Genomic DNA, 27,841 nt, shown 5'->3' with positions numbered 1-27,841 from the left:
TAATCTGAAAGTGCAGTCACACATAGAATGAATTTAACTTCTACTGCATGAGGCACTTGGTGGGTATGTTGCAGTTCATGGTTTTTATTGCAAAATATAAAACTGATACTGCAGGGAAATAGGTAGTAGTTAATACTGCTGGTGAATTGTAATAACTCAGCACATTAAAACCCCATACCTCAGATATGCTAGCAGCATGCTTAAAACTGCCCATATGAAATCACTTAAAGATGTTGAGCCCTGAAGTTAAATATATAGAGAGTTTACCCGAAGTTCCTCTTTTCTCCTTCATTATAGCTATTAAGACTCCTGTAGATTTTGTTGAAAGACAAATGTGTGACTAAACGGTAAATTCATTGGGGTTTAATATTTCTGTACACTCCTCTGAATGAGAGGGCTGTAATCCTTTAACTGTCTTGCTGACTAGAAAAAAAAGCCCAACAAACAAAGAGTTTCTACGCACCCACCACCCTCATTGTGATATTGTTCACCATGAAGCCTAAATACAAATTTATGTTCAAGACTGGAGTACTGTTGAACTAATATAGGCAATGTAAGAGGACCATACGTGAAACAAAACAATTTACCTTTCCAAGTATGACCTTAAAGTGTCTGGAGGGATTTCTGCCTCTGTGAGCTGTTAGAGCAAAAAATAACTTGCGTTGAGGTGGGTCTAATGTTCCTGATGGCTGCATTGCAGAGCTCAAGCATCTGCTTTTATTGTTGGTTTCTTCTTTCTCTCAGAAAGCTAGTCTCTGCTGACCTCCTGAGGGTACCAAATACCTCCAGGGAAACTCCAGCCTCCCCAAAGCCCAAAGACACTGTATTGTATAAAGAATCTTCCTGAAGTACTTCCTGAAACAGCTCATTATATTTGTAGAGACAATACCAGTAGCTTCGCTCTTTCCACTGTCAAAGGAATAAGATTTTAAGGACTGCCTTTAAGGAATTTTTGAGCTGCTCTGTAGTGAATAGGTCTGACTGGTCTCAGCCAGAAAGGATGTAGCAGAGCATTCAGGTTCCCTGAGGCCCTTCATTCTGCTTTAGTTTAGCTGCACAAAAAGGAATTACTGAATTGCAGCAGTTATTCCAGCCATGGTGTCTCTGCAATATCAGGCAACACTTGCATGTAGGTGTTTTATTTTTCCTGGCTGTCCCCTTAGAGCTCAGTTCCTAGGAAAAAATGCTGCCAACATCCATACATCAAGATGCCTTTAAATGAAATTAGTCTTCTGTTCTAGTTTCCTGGGGCCCTGCAAAATCGTGATTCTCTGAAAATTTAAATAACCTGTATGAATATGAAGTCTTGTGGCTTTTATACTTTGTTGTGCTTTTCTTTTAAGGAGAGTCAAGCTGGCTTTCTGCTGTAGGTTTTAACTAGATCTTTAGTCGAAGTCTGTCACTTCACATGAAACATGTATTGTTTGTAAACAAGAGTTTAGATTCCTAATGTTCAAAATGAATGCATTTCATGTGCATATTGCTAACTTAGCCTCAGATGATTTATCTGTTAGAAAATGCTTATTCTTCAGGAAAGTTTTGTTAAAATTATTTTAAGCATGTTAAAATATTCTTGTGGAATAGGACACGGAGGGGGAGAAATAACTGACAAGTTAACACTAACTTAGCTTCCAGACTTGAGTCCAGTAGAAAACAAAGAATATAAACCTGGTCCTATTGGGAAAGAGCGCTCTTTAAAGAACAGGAAGGTGAAGGATGCCCAACAAGGAGAGCCTGAGGGACAGGAGAAGCCATCTCCCACATCTGTCAGAAGTCCAGAACCTGTCACTACAAAGGAAACCAAAGCAGCGAGTGAACTAAGCACGGAAATAGGAACGATGATATCTGTGTCTGCTCCAGAGTTTGGAACAAACACAAAGGTAAGAAAAATACGGACAAATTACTGAGCACTATATATAAAGTGTTACTACAATGATGTAATTTACATGTTTGCCTGCTGGTGGTACCTGGACAGCAGAGCCCACTGAATAGCAGATTGAAACATAGTGGTACTGCTTGAATTAAACAGTTTGCCAGAAGTGGTACAGAGACATGCTGTTTTCATGTCCCTGTATAAAGATCAGCTTGGAAGGTTTCAAAACTTTTTTTTGCTGCCTTATGAATGTGGACACTCTGTCCTGAGCCGTGCTGCAGAAAGTAGTGCTGAAGCCTGGTATAGGCAGATTCTGTAAACTCACATGTATGTGATATATGCAAGATGACTGCTTGATTTTTAGCACAGAACTGCAGTAGTGTGTGCAATCATTGACTGAGTGCATGGGTGAATTGAAGCTGTGAATTAAGTGCTGTTTTGTGGAAAAAAGAAATCTCTAAAGCTAAAGTCTTGGATAAGGCTTGCTTGGTTACCTAAAAGGTCTGTATGTCAGCTCCTGTTGTCTTGGATATTGTTAAGGTACCGCTTGCAGAACTCTTTCAGGATTTGAGGGCTCATCATAGTTGTCTGCATGGAACTACCCTGCCTTCTCTTAACTGCTCAACAGTGAGATGGTGACTTGCTGTCAGGATTCATTGTTCTACAGCTCAGTTTTTAGCTGTGGTGCATCGACAGCACTGGCTGAAAAACATCCACAGAGGTGCTCTCCTTTTTGCCTAAGGACCTGTGCAGGGACTGCCTTCACTGCAGCAGCATTGTGTTGAGAAGAACTATGGCTGTCATCTCTCGAATGTAAAGAAACTGCAGTTTGACTAGCTACTAGTTAATAGTTACACCTGTTTTGGCAAAAGAAAAATGCTTCTTTTGTGCTTTTAAAGCAGTTTTGTGACTTTAGGCTCGTGTTTGCTGCATGCTGTCTCAGTCTTCCTTTTCCTAGTCTTAAGCAGAAATTTTCTGATGCCATTTAGGAAAACCAATCCTCTGCAGAAGTTGCATTTATTGTTAAAGAAGTCTGAAATGCAGATCACTTACAATTTATCTTTGTCATTGTGGGGGGTGGAAAGACAGTTTTGGCTTTTCTTTTGCTAAGGTGTCATGCAAGCAGAAGATGCTATCTCAATGAAGTATTACAGAGCACGTGTTAAGGCAAATACTTGTGTCCAGCGCGGTAGATGCAAACTTGATGTTTGAGTTGAATGACAAATATGTAAAAAAACTCAGTGCTGGGATTTCTCATCTTTCATGGTAGTTTCCATCTTGTAAGTAGATGTGAAGGGTTTATATTGGTACTGGAAACAGATGAAGTGCCCCTCTTAAATGCAGAATCAGAAATGTAGAGCTGTCAACACCAGCTTGCTCATGTATTTGGTAACAAGGCTCTTTGTAGGTGTCATGTTCTTTCTCACTGTCTTTCAAGCTGCTGTTACTAGAACTCAAGATCAGACGAGATGCTTCTTCTAAGTCACGTACAGAATAGGAAACATATCTTTGTTGGTTACTCCAGGCTAACTTGGTATACAGTAGCTTTACGAAAATCAGCATAATTTCCACACTGCAGTTGTGTTTTTGAAGTATGAGATCTTCAAAAGGGAAGTCTGGATTTTGTGCCTTTCTGGCCTTAGAACTACCACAGTATGAAAGTGCCAAGCTTCTGTCTTCTGGAGGGAAGACCAGAATGAAAGGGAATCTTCCAGGTTGTGCTGGGCGTGAAAATTCCCAGTAATTTCTTCATTAAGTGGTTGCTAATAGAATCACTTAATAATAGGCCTAAATATTCCTGCCTCGACCGTTTCAGATTTGCTTTTGAATTCCTTTGTCATGAGTAGTTCCTGGGGCATCAGCAAGTTTTTTTCTACGAAAGAGGTGGGTGGTCGATCATATTTTGTATTCTATGGAAGTTGAACCAACAACCTGCAGATTTATTGGATAAGATAAGCTTCATCTACATACTGCAGGAATAAACTAGTCTTGCTAATTTTTAAAAATGGTGTCTAAAATGGGTGCAAATACTGTTCTGGCCTTGGAGTTCCTGTAATTATTTGTATTACAAGTGTTTTCTCTTGTCTTTGTGCTCTGTTGCGTTCATTAATGAGAGAAGAAGTGATGACGTCTTTAACCTGATGTTCCAATGTCAAGTGTTGAAGTTTTAGCAAACCTAAATGATTTCTCTTTTGACACTCTTCAATGCTCTTTTTAGAGACTGCTGCTCAGCTTTCAGGAAGGCACACTTTCTTTAGTGTATTTGGTGATATAAATGTCTGTAGAAGTCAAGCCAACTGTCCTTCTTCAGAAGCAGAAGTTTGTAAGACAACTGTATCCATCCCAGAACAAGCATCTTAAAATCATGTGCATTTAATCATACAAAACTGCTTTACCTTAGCACCCATATAAATAGAAATCAGCTCATACTGGGGAGATGTTTAAGTTTAGAACGTAAGCATGATGCTCCAAAGCAATTGCAGCTGTCTCTTGGGTTTTGCAATATGTTTTGCAGTAACGGCAATCTGATGTGTAAAGTCTTTGAACTGGGTAAAGCACCTTACCCCATGCCTTTTCCCACCCTACCATGCCTAAGATTCTGAATCTTTCAAATCATAGCAACAGTGAATACCTGGTTACAGACATGGCAATGAAATGTTTCACAAGGGAGTTCGTACATAACAGTCTTACAAAGATGCTTCTAAAAGCACAAAGGCTGTACTTAGAACCATAGAATCATAGAATACTTAGGGTTGGAAAGGACCTTAAGATCATCTAGCTCCAACCCCCCTGCCATGGGCAGGGACACCTCATGTCACCCAAGGTTCTGTCCAACCTGGCCTTGAACACTGCCAAGGATGGAGCATTCACAACCTCCCTGGGCAACCCATTCCAATGCCTCATCACCCTCTCAGTAAAGAATTTCTTCCTCATATCCAATCTAAACTTCCCCTGTTTAAGTTTTAACCCATTACCCCTTGTCCTGTCACTACAGTCCCTAATGAATAGTCCATCCCCAGCATCCTTGTAGGCCCCCTTCAGATACTGGAAGGCTACTGTGAGGTCTCCACGCAGCCTTCTCTTCTCCAGGCTGAACAGCTCCAACTTTCTCAGCCTGTCTTCATATGGGAGGTGCTCCAGTCCCCTGATCATCCTTGTGGCCCTCCTCTGGACTTGTTCCAACAGTTCCATGTCCTTTTGATGTTGAGGACACCAGAACTGCACACAGTACTCCAAGTGAGGCCTCCAAGTGAGAGCAGAGTAGAGGGGCAGGATCACCTCCTTTGACCTGCTGGTCACGCTCCTTTTGATGCAGCCCAGGATACGGTTGGCTTTCTGGGCTGCGAGCGCACACTGCAGCCGGCTCATGTTCATTTTCTCATCAACCAACACCCCCAAGTCTTTCTCCGCAGGGCTGCTCTGCTTCTTTGCCCAACCTGTAGCTGTGCCTAGGATTGCTGCGACCCAGGTGTAGGACCTTGCACTTGGCATGGTTAAACTTCATCAGGTTGGCATCAGCCCACCTCACAAGCATGTCGAGGTCCCTCTGGATGGCATCCCTTCCCTCCGGCGTACCAACCGAACCACACAGCTTGGTGTCATTGGCAAACTTGCTGAGGGCGCACTCAATCCCACTGTCCCTGTCACCGACAAAGATGTTGAACAAGACCTGTCCCAACACCTGTCCCTGAGGGACACCACTCGTCACTGGTCTCCAGCCGGACATCGAGCCATTGACCACAACTCTTTGTGTGCAGCCATCCAGCCAGTTCTTTATCCACCGAGTGGTTCACCCATCAAATTGATGTCTCTCCAATTTAGAGACAAGGATGTCATGTGGGACAGTGTCAAACGCTTTGCACAAATCCAGGTAGATGACATCAGCTGCTCTGCCCCTGTCCATCAGTTTCGTAGTCCCATCATAGAAGGCCATCAAATTGGTCAGGCAGGATTTCCCCTTAGTGAAACCGTGCTGGCTGTCACCAACCACCTCCTTGTTTTTCATGTGCCTTAGCATACCTTCCAGGAGAATCTGCTCCAAGATTTTGCCAGGCACAGAGGTGAGACTGACTGGTCTGTAATTCCCCGTAATAGTACTTGAGAATAAACTTTGAGTGTCTTGGATGATTTATGTAAATCAGGAACAAATCAATAGCTGATTAATCCCATATAAACCACTGATCCTTTATAGCAAGGTCAGCCCTGGGGTCTGCCTTGTCCTTTTGTTCATAAAGTCACTTCAGTTTTTGTGATCTCTTTTTCTGGGGCAGAGTAGGTAGTTACTAAAAGCTTGCCTGTTCTTTTTCTTCAGGTATAAATAACTTGCAAATAACTCCAAAAAAGCAGATACAGCTTTTTTGTTCTAGCTATTATTACTGTTACTGGTTTATAATAACCAGTTGATTTCTTCAGTAAAACAGTTGTAGAGGAGAATCACTTTGATTGAATTACAGAAGCTTATGGTGATAAACAATATCTAACAGAGATTCTTAGACATAATGTACTAGTAAATGAAGGATTGTGGTTAAACTACAGTTCTGGTGGCTAAACCACTGCCTTACCTGCATGTTCAGCATGCAAGCAGTCCTTACAAGATGGTTCAGCATTGTACATATACTTCTAAAGGTGTCAGAGTTGACATGGTGGTTCAGTTTTAATTCTACTGAAAAAGCAGTTTTATGCTCTACATTTCCAAAGTGAGAAAGTTAGCAGTACTTTGATCTCATTTCTTTTATGAGGAATCTTGGTGCTGAGACCCTGTAAAAATTGCATCCAGACCTTTAAGGAATTTTAATAATGGTTTAGCTTGTCCTATTCTTTTACCAAAGTGAACTCATCCTTTAAAGGAAGATTCTTTGTTAGAATCTTTGTGCTTTAATTGCTCTTTTAGGAGACATTGGCTTAGATTTGAGCAGTAAATTGAGTGTGTTCTTTTTAAGTGGTTTTTCCATCATACTGCTTGGATGCAATTAAACAAGCATTTTGTGGTTTGTGCCTTCAAAATCATGTGTTGGAAAGTCCAGGCACTCATCAACAGTTCTGCTGCTAATTTGTTCTTCAGTTACTTCTTGGTGTTTGATTCTGTGAAAATGATGAAGCCTTTTCTGGACTTCAGACATGGAAAACTTTGGAGCTTGCAGTGCTTCTAGAGAGTGGATCTTGGCTGGTTCAGGGTCACACTGTTTGTCTAACAAAGTTTCTGGGTCAGGTTCTGGTAACACCTGTTTGCCTGTCCAGAAATGTATGCCCAGTAGATATCCAGTGATAAGAAATAAAAACCAGTGTTTGAGATGACTTTGCAGAAGTACCAGTGCCTTTTTGTTTATTGTAGGTCATTCTCTAGATAACTGGCAGTGTTAATCAAAGAGACACTTTGATCAGGCAGTTTATACTTGCAACTGAAATAGCCGCTGGCTACAGCTAGGTCCATGAAACTGGAGCTTGTTCATTGAGCACATTAAGGTCCACTTAAACTGGGACAAATAAACCTCAAGCAAAGCCTCTGGGTAGATGGGAAACTTCAGTCTTTTTCTTCTTGGAATTGCTGCCCAGTGCAGAAACCAGAAGATAGACTTCACCATCCAGAGAAACTGTGACTTGTGACTTTCAGAGAGAAGACTTAAAGGAAGAAAAATCGTTTTGCAAATTGTAGCCATTCCTGTGTGTTCTTTTTAATCTGGAAGGCCTTACTTGTCATTGGTTTACCCAAGAAATTTCTCTTGTTTTAAGCTGCAGAAAGCTTTCAGCTAATATATTTTACTTTTTGAATAGGCTAGAAATGCCTACAGATGGCTAATTGGTTACACTACAACAGTTCAGTGCCTAGTGTCCAGGCACTTCGCTCTGTATATTCTTCCTTTACAGATTGTATTTTGGCTTGTCTCCAGACATACATTATGAGGTCATGAGGCAAACTGTAATCTCCCAAGAATTCTTCTGACCTCAGTAGCAATTCAGCAATAAAAATTGCTGGACATGCCTTATAAGAAAAAAAAAAATGGTATGAAATTCCGATCTTCTGTTGCCTGGTAAACTCCTCCTGTAGAAAGGCTGACATCTGTCCAAGAAATTGAACTCTAATTTAGGTAAGGGAGACATTTTAATGGAATTATTTTTCTTCACAGGAGTCTGTAACAGACTACACTACACCTTCTTCTCATCCTAACACAGTGGCTACTAGCAGTACAAAAATGGAGGAGACTTTGGTGACGAACGTAAGTCTATTGCAGTGATCATCTTGACTTTGAAGACAAGAAAATATTTTCACACTTTAAAGCACAAAATAGTGCCTTCAGTAAACAAGTCACTAGGGTTTCTTTCACTTTAACTAGATTTGCATTGTTCAGTAATCTTACTCTGAAGCGGATTTGGTTTTTATTAGTACCTGTTCTGGAATTCTTCAGGTATTTTCTTGCCTTCTGATCAGCCAAAATGGGCTAAAGAGCACAGAAAATGGAGATGTTTCTAGAGGCAATTCTGAAAAAATTAAAAAAAAAGCTAAAAGGTAGGCCTAAATGAGGAATTGTGCTCTCAGCAGCACTTGGGACTTGAATCTAGTACCGGTAGCAAAGCCCTGTAGGTGAGTTTGAAGAAAGGCTTTTACAAACAGGGCAGTTCTGAACTGTAGCCTGAAATCACAGCAGCTGCATGTAAAGGGAGCAGCTTCATGGTTTCTGAAAGCAGGCTTTCAGTTGTTCTGTTGCTATGGAGATGGGATTTTCACAGTCCTTGTAAAACCAATGATCCTGACTGTGAGCATAGTGTAACGATTGAGAGGACCAGCTGGGTTGTGACTTGCAGTGAAATCAAGTTTGTCTTGAGTGTGCTGGAATGTCAGGGAGCTTGGATCTTGTGATTTTTGTTGTTTTGAGTAGCAGGAATAGAATTACAGCTCAGAGTTGGGTCACTTGTTGATTGGGGAAAGAAAGAATCATACAGTAGGATCTCAGGTTTTTAAGAAGATGCTTTTCAGCTTACTGCAGCATACTTTAAAGCCATTTGGAAGCAATACTGGTTGAACTTTTCTGCTGGGTTTTCTGGTGGTGTTGTGGTTTGTGCCTTTGGTGGTTAGTGTGGAAGACTGAATTCTTTTGTGTTAATGATGTTAGTGTGTGCTCCCCTGTGGGGTGTTGGAGTTGAATTTCCAGCACAGAATATAGGGGCTTCTGGCCACATAGGATCTGTGCTATTACCTGCTTCAAAGCTTCAATTTCTGTGTCTTTTGGATCAGCCTTATCTAATCCGATGGAAGTCCATTAGGTGTGATCCTGGATGGAGAAAGAAATGGTTAGAAATAACAGACTGGCCACTGGAGTATTTTTTATCCACTTCATCTTAAACTTCTAGGAAATCAGTAAGTGTTTTCTTAGGCAAAGAGAGCAATAGCATTATGTCAGGTTTATTTCCTTAAGCTTCATATCTTTCATCTTTTGCAAGAGGAGATAACTGAATTCAGTTATTGGATGGCAAATCCATTTTGGTTTGTTTCATGGTCCTGGGACTTTGGAGGTTTATAGTTTCCTCTTTTCAGAAACTGAATCTCGGAACTCAAGGACATGGCGCCCCATGTACTGTATTTGTACAAAAGGGGACAAACCTGGCTTGAAGAATTTTTCAAATCAGAAAACTAAAATTATACTTTAAATCCCAAAGCAGAAAATTGGTATTTGTTTATGCAGAAGACATGGACATTTTAGAACCTTAGTCTTCATTCAGCCTTTTAAAGAGAGATGACAAGCATCTCAGAACCTGCTGAATGGCCTTTCCCCACCTACCAAGTTTTTACCTTATTTTATCAAAATCTCCCTGCAAAATGCTCAAGCCTTGAAGAAATTGTAGCTCACTTAACAAAGCTTGAGCTTTGCTTTTCTGGGGCTTTTGTAGTAGACATAGTTAGAATGTGATGTGTGTTGCCTGCCTTTCAGGTGCCCCTGCCCCACACCCTTCCCCTCCCTAGGAGGGAGACTCTACAACAGAGCTCCAGCCTAACTCCAGTTTCTCCCGCTACCGTCGACCTCACCCTCAAGGTATGTACCACATCCCTCTAAGGGTCATTTTCTTGCATGCAGGGGAAAAAGTTAATGGAGAACTTGCTGGTGAACCTTTTTTTTTTTTTTTTTTTTTTTTTTTCAAGAGCCTTCCTTTTATTTCCTCTGCTGAACTGCTTTTGCATACAAATGGATGGCTGGAACACAAGACTATCAAAGGATGCATTTAAATTATAAATCTCTAACCCCGTTTTGCATTAACACTTGGCATCTCAACCAATCTTGGCTCCAAATGCCTTGAAAAAAAAAACAAACTCCTAGTATTTTAGCATTGTACCATAGTGTTCGTGACAAACCATCAGAATCTGACTGAGGGTCTTTGAGAGTTTAGCTGAAAGTAAGTTGCCTGGTTTAGTATTGAAGGCTGTAAGGAGTTGCTTGGTAAACTGAACTTGATTTCTATTAGCTGTAAGATTTTGGTGCAGGGTTAATGTGGTATTGAGTTGAATGGCTAAAGTTCTGAATAATGAGATGTAGGTGGTATGTTGGTGTCTATGAAGGGCAGTTTGATAAGCTAGTCAGAATGTGTTTTGTTGTGCTGTGTTATGTTGTTTTTTGCTGTCCAGCATAGAGCAGGTATGTAGAATATTTTGAATGATTTTCCTATTTTGTTGGATTTTTGGACTGTGTGCATTGTATAACTCACTAACATAGAGTTGGACTCTAGCTTTGCTACTGTATCTCTTGAAGGTTTTGGTCCTTTTGGTTTGTTTTTTTTGTTTGCTTGTTTTGGTGTTCTAGATCTGTTTGTGATTGTGACCGCAGGTGACTGAACCAGTAGAAATACTGTTGCTGCTTCTAGTATTAAGGAAGAGTGATGCGTGAACTTAGTTTCTCTAATTTTTGAAAAGAGGAAAGGAAACTAGGGATTGGATGCAGATCTAACACTTTGGAGAAACTTGGTTGTCAGTCGCAGTGAGACTTGTGTCTCACTGGCATGATTTGAAAGCTGCTTGCTAGTGTTCTCTACAAATGATAGTTATTAATGATCTCTTGTTGAATCTTTGCTTTTCTTTTTTTAACACTTTATTTCCTGGAAAAAGAAAAGGTTACTTTAAAACAGTAGACCAGCAAAATTGGGAGAGGGCTGGAGAGGGACAAGTAATTTAACAAAAATCTGGTTTTCTGTTGCATTCTTGTTGAAGAAATTACCATAATCTGACTTTCTGGCGCCTTAAAGCATTTTCTGAAAATAGCACTTTCTAACTAGCAGCTGGATATCTGGTTCACATGTAATACAGGTAGGAATGTTACTATAGCATGATCCTGCAAAGAATGGGACACTGCTCAGTTAGAAAGCAAACCGTGGTGTTTGTGTCATTCATCCTACAGTTTCTTTTTCTGCTGTTCTGGTGTCAGTGATTTGATCAACTTCTCAGTCAATGACAAGTCTTGGATGTGTGCTAACAAAAGTATGTCAAAGATCCATGTTTTGAGGCCACCTTGAAGAGCACTGACCAGAATGTGAATGGAAAGGCATTTGGAAGCAGCTTTGTCTCTAATTTCTCTATTCCAGCCATGGGAGCTCCTTTTTGCAGGCACTGAAGGCGAAAAGCTTGTTTTGAAGCACGCACTAAGACTATCTTCTGGTCCAGACAGAGCAGAGCTGCTCTTTGTGTTTTCCTCTTCAATATAATGATTGCTTCTTTTAAAAAATACTCCTGGTGCAGCAGAGAAGAAAGATTTTCCATCATTCTTTTAAAAGAACCAAATCTCCAGGCTCTGCCTCCATAAAGGAATAATTCTTGCCCCTCCTTTTTCCTCAGTCCCCTATTGTGGAAAGCTCTTTGTGAGGAGACTCAGCAGGGGACCTGAGCCACAATTGCTCCCACTGCTTGGCATCATTCTGACAGCGTGTAGGTATGAGGCAGTCTCATGGAAAGGCTTGTTGAGATCTCTTGCTTCCTTGGAGTAACTTTACTAAACACACCTTTACCAAGGCAGACATCCTCTTAAGGACTTAGCTGATGGGACTATTGGTAGGTAAGGAGCTGAGCAAAATTAAATTCAAAGCAATCTTAAACTGAGCAGCTTGGCTCTCTTTGACATTCTGAGGTTCCATTTAAATTCCTTTATACAAATCTGGTCCAGAATCTGACATGTTTTGACTTTCTGGTCACTTAAACTTAAGGATATGCACATTGGTATTTGTCTCCAGCTAAGTTTTGGGGTAATACATACTGGACTGTCATTGCAATGGGAAGGCCCCATTGGGTCAAAGGTGAAGAGAAGCCTCAAGCAACTGTGATTTCCAACTAGTGCTCTTATTTTCCCATAACTAAGCAAACAGTGAAACTACACCACGGTTCTCAGCCTCACTTAATTTAAAGCCTCTTACTCCATATCTGGTCTGTAGATGGTGCTGCATAGGCACTCTTAGAGTACCAGTCTCTTTTAAGTTTTTTTTTCTGGCATAAGAAGTTAGAGATTGTTAAGGAGTTCTCTGAAAGCAAAGCTGCTAGAAAACTCAGGACCATCTTGTGCTCTTTAATAAAAATTTGAAAATAGAAGACAAAAAGCAGTGTGTAGGTTAACTTTTACTATGAATAATTTCTCCAGAACATCATGAAACTCATTGAACATAATAGAAGCTTCTATGCTTTTTCTCTGTGCAGGCATTCACAGCTATTTCTTCGCTTCCTCTTAATACTAGCACAGTCCAACACTTCACCCTGTCTTGCCAGAGCCTGTGATGTTCAGAAAGGAGCTTGTAGTCTTGCCTGTACTCCACCTTCAGCAAAATCCAGTAGATTAATAATCAATTCTGAAGTTTGCCCTGTCTGCAAGAATTGGAACCAGTTTGGAGGAAAATATTGTGGAGGGGAAACTGAGAATGACTTTGATTTGAAACAAAGTCTTCTTCCTTACCCTTTATTCTCTTGAGAAATACAGAACTCCACTTTCTGCGTGGAAAAGTACTGATCACCTGTTACCCACTTCTTTTGAGATAGCTTTTTTTATCACTTCTGAAGCATCTATGCAAGTATCCTAAGTCATGTTTGGTCTGTCCGTGTGCCTAACTCATGTAAAACAGGGTGGGTTAAGAGTATGACTTTCAGAGACTGCAAATCCCAGTTAGGGGGCTCTGTTGATCCAAGGTCAGACTTGTTGGTGAGTATGTATTTGTCCCTTTACATATACCATTAAAGACAGAACCTGGCCTTGAGAAGCTTATAGTCGCCAGATGAGCAATTTTAGCCTATGGCATCCACCTCTGCTAACAAAACCTTTTCTTCAACTGGGGGCAGCTGAAGGTTGTAGAGAAGTCCGTGGACTGTGTTTGAGCCTTTAGATTAGTGTTGTGTAGTCTGAACATTAGTATTTCCTTTTCAGTAATCATTCAGCATTGTCTCAGTTCAGATTTGGCATTGCTTGTCTAATGCAGCGATAGTTAGGTTATTGGCTGCAGTAAACCAGTAGTTCTTTCCACTTTTGATGGAAGATAATTGTGTATAAAATACTTAAATTGAAGTTTCAGCTTCCTTGTTGCAGAAGACTTAAACTCAGAATTATTGCAGAAATAAGGAGCATGAAGCATTCTTAGCATTCATGTAAAGAAAGCACTGTGCACAAGCTGTATCAGCTTGTGATCGCTTCTCAAACAAGCAGATGCTTTGGAAATCTAAACTTGCCTATTCATGTTTCCTGAAATAAGTGTTAGATTTTTTTGGTGGTCACTCAAAGTGGATGATTTACCAAGAAAGCAAGGGGCTGTTTCATTTAAATGGCCCAAATAACTTGTAAGTAAGGACTTAATGGAAATATTTAGAGGTTTCTTACCTTTCTTTTGCTGTGTCTTTTGCTCTTCATGTCAAACAAAACCAAGCCAAATTAGTGTGAGTGAATTCTCTTTTGAGCGTTGAATGTTAAGATGATGAACTGTGCACGTGTGCAGTTGGGGCAGATAAGAAGCTCCAGCTTAAGGCTGTATGCTTTTTGCATGAACAGAGTTGCACGATCATGGTGACTTTTTAAAAAGAGGCTCGCATGAAGCCTGACTTGCCTTTTGAACTAGAAAGGACTGTTAAAAAGATGACAACTGTTTGACTATTAGAAACTTTCTAATAAATGAGGAAATTTATTTTCTTTTAAACAGATGGAGTCTGCACGCAAAGCATGGGAGAATTCCCCAAACATGGGGGATAAGAGTTCGCCAGTGACCTCAGCAGCATCTCCCATTGCTGGTGGCAGTGGCAGTAGCAGCAACAGCAGCAGCAACACTGGACCAAGCAGTGGTACTTACAGCTCTTTCTCTAGTGCATCAATGCCTCCTATTCCTGTGGCCTCAGTCACACCGACAACTTCGCTTTCAGGTACCAGAAGTCAAGATTATATATCTTGTTGTACTGTTTCTTGGTTATGTTTTTCAAGAGATTAGATTCTCTTTGGAATTATGTTCTATGCAAAGCTAATGGAAGTTTTACACTAGTATGAATTTTTGGATCTGAACAGCAGCTTCCCAGATACCTTTTGAACAAGGTAATAATTCACCTGTTTCAGTCAGCTGTATAGAATATTAAGATACCTCTCCACCTATGCTACTTACATGGACTTGAAACAGGAGGTAAACTTGTGCTGTTGGCTGCCTTATTCGTTTCATTTTGTTCAGCTGAATGAAGGCAAGCAAGTTGATTTTTTCAAGCAGATGGCAGTTCTGATATCCAGCTAATAGCAGTCTTACTTTCATTTGTGCTTTTACTTTTGGAGTCAAAGGTTTGACAGCTCATATCAAAACCCCTATGCAATAGACAGAGCAAATGTCCAGCTGCTGTTCTCAAGCAGCTCTGGTTTCCACCTGGGTTCTTCACAGCAAACAAAAGATGATGAATGCTGTAAGATGAGGCTTTGAAATATTTTTAGCTGGTTTGTGATTTATCAAAATTTATTGTTGATTTATTGTTTCTCTTCTCCTAGGAGCTGGAACGTATACAACCTCTTCACTGAGTACAAAGACTGCAAGCACCTCAGACCCTCCTAATATATGTAAAGTGAAACCACAGCAGTTGCAGACAAGCAGCCTAGCTTCTGCCAGTCATTTTTCCCAGCTGAGCTGCATGCCATCCCTCATTGCCCAGCAACAGCAAAGTTCCCAGGTCTATGTGTCTCAGTCTGCAGCAGGTAATAGTGTTTGTGGCTAAGAAGCCACGAGTCCGTTTTTGAGTATTGAAGCTTGAAAGTTGACTTCAGTTCTGGTTTTATCTGCAGTAAAAACAAAATGATGGAGAACATTCTGTAAGCAAATACTCACTAATTGTGTTTTATGCTAAATGTGCAAGTTCTATTGGTAAATATAAAGATAATGCTGTGTTGTTAGTTTGGTGAGGAAAGTAAGTTTGAATCTTTAAATGTATCATTTTTCTGTCACGGAATTGTAAATCATTGTTTTTAAGACCAAGAATGATTGAGTCTTGACTTCTTAAAGTGCTGCAATAATTTAGAATCATGGCTTTTCTCTTTAAAAAAAAAACCTACATATAGTTAATCTAAATTACATGACGGTATAGCATGTTATTCCCATTCCTTCACCCGAATGCCGGTTTTGGCCAGAAGCTAGTGCTCATCCCCCAAGAACTGAATGCAGCTGGAGATCTATATGCAAGACCAATAGATCCTGGGGGTGAATCTGAAAAAATATCAAAGCTGGTTAGGTGCCTAGCTCTTCAGTTGTGTTTCTTCTCCAAGTCTGTCTGGTACCTGTCACACTGGGAAGTGCCAGCAGTGGCTGCATCACTAATTCCTGATGAAAACCTTTGTAGCAGGGAGATGTTTGGAATCAGGTACTAACTCTATTGCTTTTCCTGAGGTACTGCAGCTCAAATCCCAGCATTTTATATGGATACAAGTCATCTGTTCAATACTCAACATGCACGTTTGGCACCACCTTCTCTGGCTCAACAGCAAGGCTTTCAACCAGGCCTTTCTCAGGTATTTGGAGATTTCCTATTTCTTTTTTACCCTCTCCTTGTCCATGTTGCGTTTAAAGCTCTACTAATGAGCTAATTGGGGCAGGGGAGAGTTGGAACTGAAGGCTGCAAAAATGAAGTCATGCTTACCTTTGCTATTTCATTTTGATGCATGCAGGCAGTGTTTGATCTCTTCTGTTCCTGAGAATGAAAGCATTTGTCATGAAAGTTGAGAGAACAAGCTTTCACTCACAAATACATTTTATGTAAAAGTACATATTCAAAGGAGGTGTTTATCTGGCCGTGTTAGTGAAGGCTTATTCAACTTCTGTAGTACAAAATTGCATGCAATCTTGTGCAGTTGTTTTGTACACAAATCTAAATGATTGATTCAGTTTCTGCTGGTTATTTGCAAGGAAAAGTGTAAAATCTAACTAGAAAGTAATTTTCTGAATGGGAGCAACACCAGCTCTGCTTGCAGCTTTGGGATTTGCAGTTTTCTGTTTACTTTGTATAATGTTACACAAATCCTAGCACACATTTAACTGTAGCTTTTCTGCATTACTTTTGTCCTTGGGGTATTTAATGGTTTCTTTTTTACGCAGCCTGCTTCAGTTCAGCAGATCCCCATCCCCATCTATGCACCACTACAAGGACAGCATCAAGCTCAACTGAGTTTAGGAGCAGCACCAGCTGTATCGCAAGCCCAAGAGTTGTTCAACTCATCCTTACAACCTTATAGGTAGGTAGCATATACAAATTATAGAACACACTTCTCTGCAGACCTGTGTTCAATAGCTGCCTCATCTTCTCATTTTCCCAAAATACCTGTTGTCTGTTGGGCTGAGAACTCTGTATGTGGATTGTCTGGTTAGTTTGCGTGTGGAGATGTAGTTATGAAATCATTGGTTCAAGAATTATGCATAATATTTTGTATATTTAGGAAACCAAGCTAACAAGTTGAAAGCATCAGTCAATCATATGAAGAAAATAAAAAAAAAAAAGGGAGGGGAATCTGTCCCTTTAATTAAAAAATTCGTTATTTTCTAATCAAACAAACGTTGTAGCCTTGAAACACTTTGAAATCCTAGTTTGAACCCCATAGGTGGTAGAAACTTAATTTCAGATGTGTAGGGGATAGCAGAGTATATTTTAGAATAAATGTTTTCTGTTTGCCGCAGAAGATAATAGGAAGACAAGTATCTGAAACGGCCTTTCCGAAAGCTTCCTTGTAGTTCTGTCAGTTCTGATTCACAGTGGTGTAATTCTGACAAATGCTGTTAGTTTTACTTTGAGAAAGCTTCTTTGAAAATATAATTACAGGGTTTTGCATGTGCTGTAGAAAAGCCTGTTTATTGCAATGCAGAAGGCTGAAGCCACAGAAGTTTTAGTTGACTACATGTGTTTCCTGACTTTGTGCTTGGCTGACTTTGGACCAAATATTGCTTGTCCTGCCACAGCTGACAGAAGTTGTTGCAAACAGTTGACTAGTTACAGAAATACAATCAGTCTGGCATGTGGTCTGGATTATATAAACGCTGCTGGTTGATCAGGTCACACACAAACCCAGTATTTAATGGAGTTTTGGGTTGTGCTATTTATGAGTATGAATACTTCCCTACATCATTAAATGTGCAGAGGAGGATAAGCTTTGAGATACATAGGTTACTGGATTTTTTTAAAAAAAAAAGGCTTCTGAGAATCTTTTTGGCTACATTGACAAGAGGCCCCTGCATACCTTCTGGGAAAGTTTCTCCAGTGCTCAGAGTGCAACTGTTCTGCAATTAAGGAAAGGTACGGAACAAAGCTAACCTGAGTGTTCCATTGGGCAAATACATAGCCACTATGCTAGCAGATTAACAGGACCAATGTTATGCTGGTGCATATTGAGTAAGTGATAAAGTGAAAAGTGTTTTTCCATCAAAAGCACTCTACTCTCAGCTGAAGACTTTTGAAAGGGCCACTTACTAAAAAAACTTAATTCTTCAGTCTGAAGGTGGCTGCTCAGTAGGCTCTTAAAAGAAATGTTTGGATAGATCTTCTGGTGGACTAAAACAAACCTGTTTATGGTGCTTTGCTGTACCATGGGGGGGGGGGTTTAAACAAGCTGCAGCGTCCCCATGGTGGTGATAAGGGAATTGAATATCTGGTTAAAATTAAAGGCTGTGTTGTCTGTGCTACTATTTTTAAGTCAAAACATTCATTTGGAAGCTACCATTGTCATCATCCAGTGATTTAACCTGTAAATATTAAAAGCTGGTCTACCAAGGTATGTGAAGTGAACAAAGCAATTTATGACTAAGTGAAACTACTCACATGTGGTACTTCCCCACAGTCCTACCTTACAGCAGAGAAACTAAGAACTGGTAGTTTCTGTATGTTACTGTTAAATTATGCAAAAATTATTTTAGCATGCACATCTAAATAGCCAAGTGTACTTTAAGATTTAAATAAAAGCCTAGCCATTGTTTCCAGTGGCTTTAGTAGCATCCATTATTTTGTTGTGTGCAAAGTAAATAGAAGAAAAAGCTACCTTTTCAGGTGAAAATCTGTTCTATAGAGCTAAGTGGTTTAATTCCATTTAAAGAATATAACCCGTGTTTTTAATTTTTAGTGGCTCATTGTTGAGCTGTCTGCATTTTTATGTGTAATACTTCAATTCCCTACAGATCCCAGCAAGCTTTTATGCAAAGTGGTTTGTCTCAGCCATCACCAGTAGTTCTGTCTGGTACAGCCTTACACAACTTCCCAGCAGTACAACACCAGGAGCTTGCTAAGGCACAGTCAAGCCTGGCATTTCAACAGACTTCTAATACACAACCTATTCCTATCTTATATGAACATCAACTTAGTCAAGCTTCAGGACTGGGAGGCTCTCAGCTGATTGACACGCATATTCTCCAGGTAGGAAATGCTCCAAAATGCAAAACTTCTGCAGTGGTTTGATACAGATACTGCAATAATAAATCAGTTATTACTCAGCTTGGGATAAGCCCAACTCTGGTAATTACGTGATAGTCAAGGTGGCAGGAAACTTAAGATGGTTGGAAGAGAATGTTCATTTAATTTCATAATGGTATATTAGCATAATCTCTGAATGGAGGATTATTCCTCCAACTAGAGGGCTTCTTGCATTTCAGTTACTAACAGGAGCTTCGGGTTTAATTTCTGTTATAGCAGATGATTAAAAGGCAGTTATACCATTTGCAAATGAGAGCTTTATCACATGCTGAAACCTTCAGGTTGTCAGCTTCCTATGCTGTGGTTTCTGCTGTACTGGCTGAAATACAGAATGATGTGCCATGTTGTCTCAGAACTGCTCTCCTGAGTGTTCTTAATCTATGATGTGTCTCACTCTTCCTAGGCCAGAGCTACACTCACTCAAGCTTCAAATCTGTACTCTGGGCAAGTTCAGCAGCCTGGCCAGAGCAATTTCTACAACACTGCACAGTCTCCCAGTGCTCTCCAGCAGGTAAACTGTGGCATGGTAAATTTCCTAAATTGTATTCTTCTTAAAAGCATGTTGTTGATGGTGGGTTTTGTGGGATGGGGGTGGATGTGGGGCTGAGACAATCTTTAATTCTTCCAAAATTGATAGCTAAGGAGAGCTACTACAGCAGCACTGAAAAACTGAATTGGTGAGAAGTTGGATGGCCTACAAGTTCCCATTGATCATTTGTCTCTGGCATCCTTCTCTTAAATAGTTCATTTTTGGGTGGCATGGTTTAGTGTGAGGTGTCCCTGCCCATGGCAGGAGGGTTGGAGCTAGATGATCTGAAGGTCCTTTCCAACCCTAACTATTCTATGATTCCAGTGACAGGCAAAGATTTAGTTGGTATCATGATATTGATAATTGATTGAGGCATATACTGTCTTTATGAGGACAGATATCAGTGATGGCATCTAGAGAGAGAGAGACAAACTCCATATGCTTTAGTGCATTTGTTAACATCAAATCTGATTGAGATGAAACTTTAGAGCTGCTACATATGGCAATGATACCAAATATGCAGGAAAAAAAAAGTCAGCAGACAGATGATCATACATGCAAACAAGAGAGCCAAGTCAGTAACCAGTAACCTACATCAGGAGGTTTGTAAAATAAACTCTAGTGAATTTTAATTTTTTTCTTTTTAATTCTTTTGTGAAAGTACTGCTAATTTGATGTGTGCAAGGAGTCTGTTGTATTTACAGGATGCTGTCTAGTGGTTTCCATCTTCTGGTTCAGTTTTTATATGTGGCCTTAAAAAAAAAAGCTCTGTGATGAACTGGTTTATTATAATATATATGCATGAAAAGTTGCCAAGACAAATGTAGAAGAGTCAAAGTTGTGTTGGAAATCTAGCATAAGATTTTAAAGATATTTTAGAAGGGTTAGTGCCTTTAATGTGTTCAAGCTTGTGTGTCTCTATACTTCTGATCTGTTACCCTTCAGAACTGTAGGAAGTCTTTCACATCTGGACAATATCATTCTTCTGATTGCACTTAGAATATAATTTTGCATGCTGTGGATTGATGGTCAGACTAGGAAATGCAGTAAATCCTGTGTCAGTCAGGTCACTGCTGTGGTATTTTCACATTTATCACTATCATTCTGTGGTGTTTTCAGCCCACAGCACTCCCTGTTAATGCAAGCAAGGGACAATATGGTGTTTGGTGATGGCTTTTTTAAAGCAGGGACTGCTGGTTGTTGGAAGTCTGGGAAAGTAAAATCTAGTTTTCATCTCAAACAGTATCCTTATGATGACTAAAAGTATTTGAAGTAAATTCTGAGTTGAATTAAATTTACTTCTTGATACAGTGAAATCATGTTGAATGATGAGTTAGGAACTAACATGCATCTTTGTTTCTGAAAAGCAAAGACACAAATGCCATTAAAACTGATTATAAAGACAGGCTGAACATTCACAGCTTTCTCGATAAATGTATGAACTCATCAAGAAATTATAGAGCTAGTAAAGAAAGTTAAATAATGGCCGCTGTGTATACGTTACTGTTGGTTTTGTACTTTCTTCCAGGTGACGGTACCTTTGCCAGGATCACAAATTTCTTTGCCCAACTTTGGATCCACAGCACAGCCACTTATTGCCCTACCCCAATCTTTACAACCACCACTACAGCACACGCCACCACAAGCACAGGCTCAGAATCTAAGCAGACCTGCACAAGTAACCCAGCCTTTCAGAGGGTTGATCCCAGCAGGAACTCAGCACAGCATGATTGCTGCAACTGGAAAGGTAACAATATTGGTATCTACAGTACAAAAATTAATACAAAGCACAGCTGTATCCTGTTTTATGGAATTGGCATGGCAACCCATGCTGACCTTGCATCTAAATATCTGCCTTCACTTTAAAAGGTAGGGAGGGGGAGATATAAAAGCCAGACAAGGTTAGATCCTTAGTGACTGAGTCTGTGCATTTTGTAAAGGTTTAGGTGAGGTTTTGTAGCTAACCTGATACTAGTCCATTTGCATTGCATGAATATCTAGTTTGATAATGACTCTGTATAGGATATTTCATGTAGGAACCATGCAGAAAATAGTACAGAGCCATTATTAGAGCAGCAGGCAAACAACATTACACTGTTAGGGCTGGTTTATGATTCTGGTCATGCATGTATTTTTCGCATTGTTTGATCTCATAAAGGAGTGAGTTGTATGCGATAAAGTCTTTCCAGTGCAATGAACTGGAGTTTTAGGGGCTTCAATGGACTCTGTATCAGCTGTGACCTTAAACCAGAATTAAACTCTTCTAATGTTGCTGGAGGCCTGCTTTTCTGAATAGCACAGCAAGGTGTATATTGAGAACACAGCATTGTATGAAAGGCAGGACCTTTGATATGTAAAAGGCTGGTTTTGCAGCTGAAGAAAACTCTTTTTGAGTGACAGCTCCAGTAAGGAGATAACACTGAAATAGTGCAAGAAACTGGAATATCTAGGAGGGAATCCTGTCCTAGCCTTCATCTGGAGCTGCTGCGGTAATTGTTAATGAGCGGATGTATGGAGCTAGCTTCCAGTCAAGGTCTCTTGTCTTAGATGGAATCACAGATTTACAGGCACCTGGGATTTTTGGATAGTGCGCAGCACAGCGCAGTTGCAGCATACTTTCAGGTGAGCAGTGAGTGGCAACAGTAGACATGAGCACAGCTTTTTGTCAGCTACAGCAAGGTCTTTCACCAGTGTAGGGAATAAACTCTGGAGTTGCACCTGAAATCCTTGTATCTTGTGGCCTACATTTTCGGGTGCTTTTTAGTATAAAATTACCTTGTTGTCCCAATGGTTTACAGCTGTGATCAGAAAAATTTCTCTCAGTTGTTAATTCTGTGTCTTCAGCAGTAATGGAAACCAGAATTCCAGATCACCTAAATGAAGTTTTCATCTTGTCACCCACCAGAGCATATGGAGATTTTTGCACCATGCAGTTTTCTAGCTTCATAGGATCTGGCCAAATATTTTCACCTCTATAATTTTTATGAGCCTATCTTCTAAGCAGCAGTGTGTTTCTTGCTATGGCTGGAAGACAGTAATTTGTCATTGGAAAATTAACGCTTACTTCAACAAGAAATAAGAAAGAACTGCAGTGGTATGGTGGCCTTAGGTGACTTCCCTGCCTGTTAAAGGTTCCATCATGTTCCTGCTAAAGAAAGTCAGCTTAAACCAGCCACTTGTATTTAACTGATTATTATTGCTGTTATGCTTCATGGCCGTGTGTGGTAAGGTCCAGAGACTAACTTACTCTGTTGAGTGTACCTGCAAAAATAGCGTACAAGATTTATTGCTCCAATTAGTCTGGAGATTTTTTTCTCATAAATGACAGCTCCATTTTTGCTGTGCTTTTTATTTTTTTATGAAACTGGATTATTTTATGACATTCTTCACTTCAGCATTTTTCAGGATTATATCTAAAAATTTTCATGTGATACCTGAGATGGGGAAGGAAATATCAACCCTGAAGCACTTCTTCAGGGCCAGATAAGTAAGTCACAAATCCCTTTTCATTATGCAGGAAGATCAAGTTAGAAAGTCATTGCCATTGCTCGAAGTGCCAAATAGTGCAGAAAAATTGTACACGGGTGCTTGTGGTGCTGGAGCTGTCTTAGTAATAATAAGCTATTTTGCAGTCTGGCTTTCACCTCCACTTAAATGACCTATTTTCACTGAGAAAAATGTGAGGTAAGCTAACAGTTCCTTAGTAAACATAGTATTTCTTTGAATTAGAATTAACATGTTGGTTATTTTGTTTTTCAGATATCAGAAATGGACCTGAAGGCCTTTGGAGGTGGCATCGATGTTAAACCTGGAACACCACCAGTTACTGGTAGAAGTACTACTCCAACTTCCAGTCCCTTCCGGTAAATCTCTTAAGCTCAAAATTCCTTGAAATCGGAGCTAGAAAATGTACCTAGTCATGCATGAGCAGACAATTCTGAAAGGTGTGAGATATGGGGCTACTAATACAAAAATGCAGTGCTTAATCTTAGCTTAAAAGCAGCATTCCAGTAGGTCATCAGATATTCTGTGGTTGGCCAAAAAGTACTTTGCTCTGAAATAAAACACTTAAAATATTTTTTTTGTTAAGTGACACTAAACAAGGCATGTAAAATTACCTGGGATTGTACCAGGAAAGTATAGGCATGGTAGGGAAGATGTAGTTTGGTATAAAACTAAGACAGTTTATCTTTATAGCACTGCTCAAGGTAAAAACACTTAAAGGCTTACACTGCAGTTGTGGCAACATTTCTGTTAGATAGCTAAGAATCACTGCAAGATCTGTAGGCTTCCCACAAGTGAAATTAGTAAGCTGTTTGCAGGTTCGCTTGGTTAATTGACAGAATTGGTAGAATCTTGCTCATACACAGATGCACTTCGTGATAGACCTATTGGGCTGCTTGTGGATGAAGTTAGTGGGCTGAAAGAACTTGAAAACTAAACTTCACTGCCAGATAGCTCTGTTCTTGAGAACTGTGCTCCTGTGCATAGTAACGATATTTGGTGGGTTTCACTGTATCAGACTGACAGTGTTCATGCTTTTCTAGTGAGGTGGAAATAAGATTTTTGAACTCAGTGCTGAAGTCATGCTTCCAATACTTTACCTGAGTAAAAAGTGAAGGGATGAGAAGAAGAAACTTCAATTTGCAAGTTTAGTCAGCGTTTAAGACAATTGTCTTGATAGTATATATCTTAGAGATTCTACGTGAGATGTCTCTTCTAGCAATCAAAGCAGTGCTTATCATAAGCTTTTGCTCTGAAGTGTAGAGTACTGGGAAGATCGACAAAAGCATAGTAGATCTCAAGAACTCGAAGTGAAAACTAAACAAAGACTTCTTTAAGCTTATAAAGTGTTGGTATGTACTGAGTATGGCTTGCTTCCTTGCCACTGGAGCCTCACTGCTCATTTTACATGACAAGTATCACCCATTCACTCTGCAAATAAAAGCTCCATTTCCTAAAGTAGGCTGCTCGCTCTTCTCTTTCTGAGGGCTGTTCGGTTCCTTTCCCTCAGATAACCTTTCAGGTTTCATTTAATTCACAGTGATTCAACACCTCTTAAGTTTTAATGGAGGGTCATGTTCTTAGCCTGGTGAAATGGGGAGAGTGTTTTCCATGAATTCTTGAAATGTTTCAAGTGCATTTTGAAATGTTAGACAGCAGGTCAGAGCTGTACGTGGCAGCTTTGGCTGCACATGCTTAATGCCTGTTGTGACAAGCTCTGAACTTGACACAATAGAGCAAACATTGTAGAGAGGTAGGACTAAACATAAGGTAGCAAGAACAGGAAGGGCAACACTTTTGGCGTTAGTGTGTGTTACAAGTGCTTTTGGGAAGGGTCTCTTTCGTACCTCAGGGTCTTTCCGTGTCCTAGTATGTCTGGTTTTTCTCTTTGCATTCTTAAGTTCTGATTTTGCTTGCATTTTAAATTAATAGTAGATACAGAAGGATATCTAATACCAGCTTCTCCAAGAGACTATTATTTTTCTCTGTCCAATGCTGAATTTCTAGTTAAGGTGTAACTAAAAGCAAAAACATCTGAATGAGAGCAGTGTGATTCTAACTGGTGTGTTTTTTTCTTTAGGGCCAGTTCTACAAGTCCTAACAATCAGTCCAATAAAATGAACAGCATCGTCTACCAGAAGCAGTTTCAGTCAGCAGCTGCTGCTGTGAGAATGACACAGCCGTTTCCTGCACAGTTTGCACCACAGGTAGGTGACTGCTCGCTTCTTACAAACAAATCCATCTCTCTGTATGACCTCGTGACTCTTAATTTGGCTGTGTTCCCTCAGGTTTTATCATAGGGAGATACAAAATTAAATCCTTAAAATGAAATGGCATGATTTCAAGATGAAACAAAAACCAACCCAACAAACAACCCTCTCTGATCTTGCTAACTAGTAGTGCAGGTTTTGTGGTGTGTTTAATTTTGAGGGCTCTTGCACACTGAGGAATTTAATACAATTTGTGAATCATGTAGAACAGACTGTTGTTCCGCTGGCTTCCCCATGCAGCTGTAATGCTCCTCATCCTGCAAAAACAGATCATTTGGTTGGGGAAGGGGAGCAGCTTTGTGTCTCAGAAGGGTCCCAGTGCATATTTTAAATGCTTGAAGACAAAGCCAATTTGCAGTTGTTTGTTTGAGATGCATTTCGAAAGTATTGGTGGAGCAGTTGGGGTTGGAAAGGATCTCTGGAGTCCAAACAAAGCAGGGCTGATTACAAAGGATTTAATTTGCTTCTGGCATTCCAGGGAGTACAGCTTACAAGGGTGGTGCATCCTTGTTACAAGTGATTGTAGCCAGGCTGCTAGGGAAATCCAGCCTCTCTAAAAATACAGGATATTTCTGTCTGTCTTCAGCATTTGGAGTGTTTGATTGTAGGATTTGAGATTTGATTTTTTGGATTGCCACTAGCAGGAACTAGCTCGCCTTTCCAGGGCTGCCTTTCACTAGTGAGTCCTCCACTGCCTGGCATGGTTCTTCTCCCTTATTACACACTGGGTGGAAGTTGGTCCTACTTTCAGGTACAGCGGCACTACAGGGCTGTTTTTTTCTGGAGTTCAAACATGGCCTCTCTTAACATAAAAGCCTATTTTCTTGACATGAATGTGACAGCAGAGCAGCACCTTTTTCCCCATTTAAAATAATGCCAACATGCAATCTAGTTGGCAGTTTTCTAATTGCGAAATGTCTCTTTTTGTTGTTTTTTTTCCCCCACTTAGATTCTCTCTCAGCCTAACCTGCTCCCTCCATTGGTAAGAGCCCCATATACTAACACCTTCCCAGCGCCTGTTCAGAGGCTGCCAGTAGTACTGCATAGTCAGATGCCGTCTCAGATGACCACAGGCCTTATGAGCCACCCTCATTTACCGCGTGTGGCCAGAGGTCTTTGTGGATCAGTATCTGGAGCCAGAGGCAATCAGGCCCAGGCTGCGATGAAGGCTGAACGAGACATGAAGGTTAGTATTTGGACAGCGGTGCTGTTAACACCAGTTCAGTCTTGACAGCTTGTAGGGCAGGAATGTGTCTGCAAATCATGTCATAATTAAAATGCCTCTGGACCCAAAGCCGGTATAGCTGGGCCTCTAATAACTGAACACAGACCTCCTCTAAGCCCTGGGGTTTTTTTAATGAGAACTTTAGACTAAAAATAGTGTAGGGAGCTTCCTCTCTCCAGTGGTCTTGTGGTCAGCAGTTGTGAAGCTGCCACTGCTGTCAAAGGCAATCTGACAATTAGATTTCAAGAGCCTGGATTTTCTGAGTAAGCAATGAAGCCTGCAAACCTTGCTGCTAGCTATCTTTTCACATCTGCCTCCCCAGCTCTGAACACCGGTATTGAACCCCCCTGTTCCAGCCAGCCTCATTACTTGGTGATTCTGAAGATTGAACTCCCAGTGGTTTGAAATGCCTGTGATTAATTGTCTGTGGTAGAATGTAGTAACGTGGTATGCTCCACAGAAGAGGTGGCTGCATTTCACTAGCAGGTGATGAGTTAAAGCACTTTGGGACCCTTCAGGTTGAGGCAAACTTCTTACCAAGGCGGGACTGCGATATGGGGTGTCTGTGCAAGGACACCATTGTACACTTCACATGTTTGCTGCAGAATAAGTTGCTTATACAGATGGATGGTGCTAAGGAGCTCCTTCATCTGCTGTCATTTGCCACACCCATGCATTCAGGTGTAAAAGCAAAGGAATGTGTTTTTTTCCTGGTTATGTCTGCTTGTAGGAGAATAAGTTACCCCAGATAATTGATTACTCCTTAAATTCTACGTACTTGGTCCGTTTAGTTTTCTACCACCAGTTTATTAGCTGTACACTTACCAGGTGATGCTTAGTATGTTGATGAGTATATTACAAATTTAATTTAGACAGTCATAGCAAATGCGACTATACAGTCCTGTTTTCCAAATCTCCCTGCAAACACTGCTCAGAAGAATCTGAGTTATTTTGTCACACTTGGTTACTTGTGATCAGTTCCTCCAGACTTCTAGCTTTCAGGGCATGGCTGAAATGTATGCAGAAGATTTCAGGTGTCCATCTAGCTCCAGTAAAAGAAAACTGTTACTGCAGTCCTGCACACCAGATTTCAGAGTTTTTCTATTCTGTTGCTGGTTGAGTTACTTGGAGCAGCTACACAGTATGAAAGCCAAGACCTCTTGTTCCAGGCTTTTGCTTTTTTGTCTCCCTGTTGCGTGTCATCCCCCCTGCCCTTTTTTCTGTAAAACAGCATAAAATACTTAAGAGAGGTATGTGGAAGCTTAGGGACTGTATTGTAGTGAAGGCTCCTTGTATTAAAAATACACCTTTTTAATTTTAAAAAGGCATTTGACTGCATTGGACTTAATTGTGCAGCTTCCAAAAGATTGACCTCTTACTGCAACTCCTGCTTTTGCTTAAGCCTGGACAGGAAAGCGAAGTGCTTGATCTCTGAAGCCTCTGGTCTGCACAGTGTAAAACCTACAAATAAAACACGTAGCCACAAAGGCTGAATTTCACAGGTGTAAGTCGGGTTAGTGGTAGGATT

At 40.4% G+C, this 27,841-nt stretch overlaps 1 protein-coding gene across 2 annotated transcripts in view; it reads left to right on the top strand.

The window, feature by feature from the left end:
• PRRC2C (proline rich coiled-coil 2C) overlaps positions 1-27,841 on the top strand; it is an 80,531-nt gene that overhangs the window by 50,051 nt on the left and 2,639 nt on the right. For both annotated transcript variants that reach the window (XM_080622816.1, XM_080622817.1), the window contains 12 exons: positions 1,629-1,880; positions 7,999-8,088; positions 9,799-9,900; positions 14,018-14,234; positions 14,836-15,039; positions 15,725-15,846; positions 16,430-16,566; positions 18,494-18,728; positions 19,189-19,311; positions 20,843-21,061; positions 23,074-23,177; positions 24,899-25,025. In XM_080622816.1, coding sequence (XP_080478942.1) covers positions 1,629-1,880; positions 7,999-8,088; positions 9,799-9,900; positions 14,018-14,234; positions 14,836-15,039; positions 15,725-15,846; positions 16,430-16,566; positions 18,494-18,728; positions 19,189-19,311; positions 20,843-21,061; positions 23,074-23,177; positions 24,899-25,025 — 1,932 coding nt within the window. The remainder of the gene's footprint in view (positions 1-1,628; positions 1,881-7,998; positions 8,089-9,798; positions 9,901-14,017; positions 14,235-14,835; positions 15,040-15,724; positions 15,847-16,429; positions 16,567-18,493; positions 18,729-19,188; positions 19,312-20,842; positions 21,062-23,073; positions 23,178-24,898; positions 25,026-27,841) is intronic.

The sequence above is a fragment of the Psittacula echo genome, assembly GCF_963264785.1.
Source record: "Psittacula echo genome assembly, chromosome: 7".
In the NCBI taxonomy this organism is placed as follows: Eukaryota; Metazoa; Chordata; class Aves; order Psittaciformes; family Psittacidae; genus Psittacula; species Psittacula echo.
Note: the sequence above shows the minus strand (reverse complement) of the source record. Positions and strands in the feature narration are given on the sequence as shown.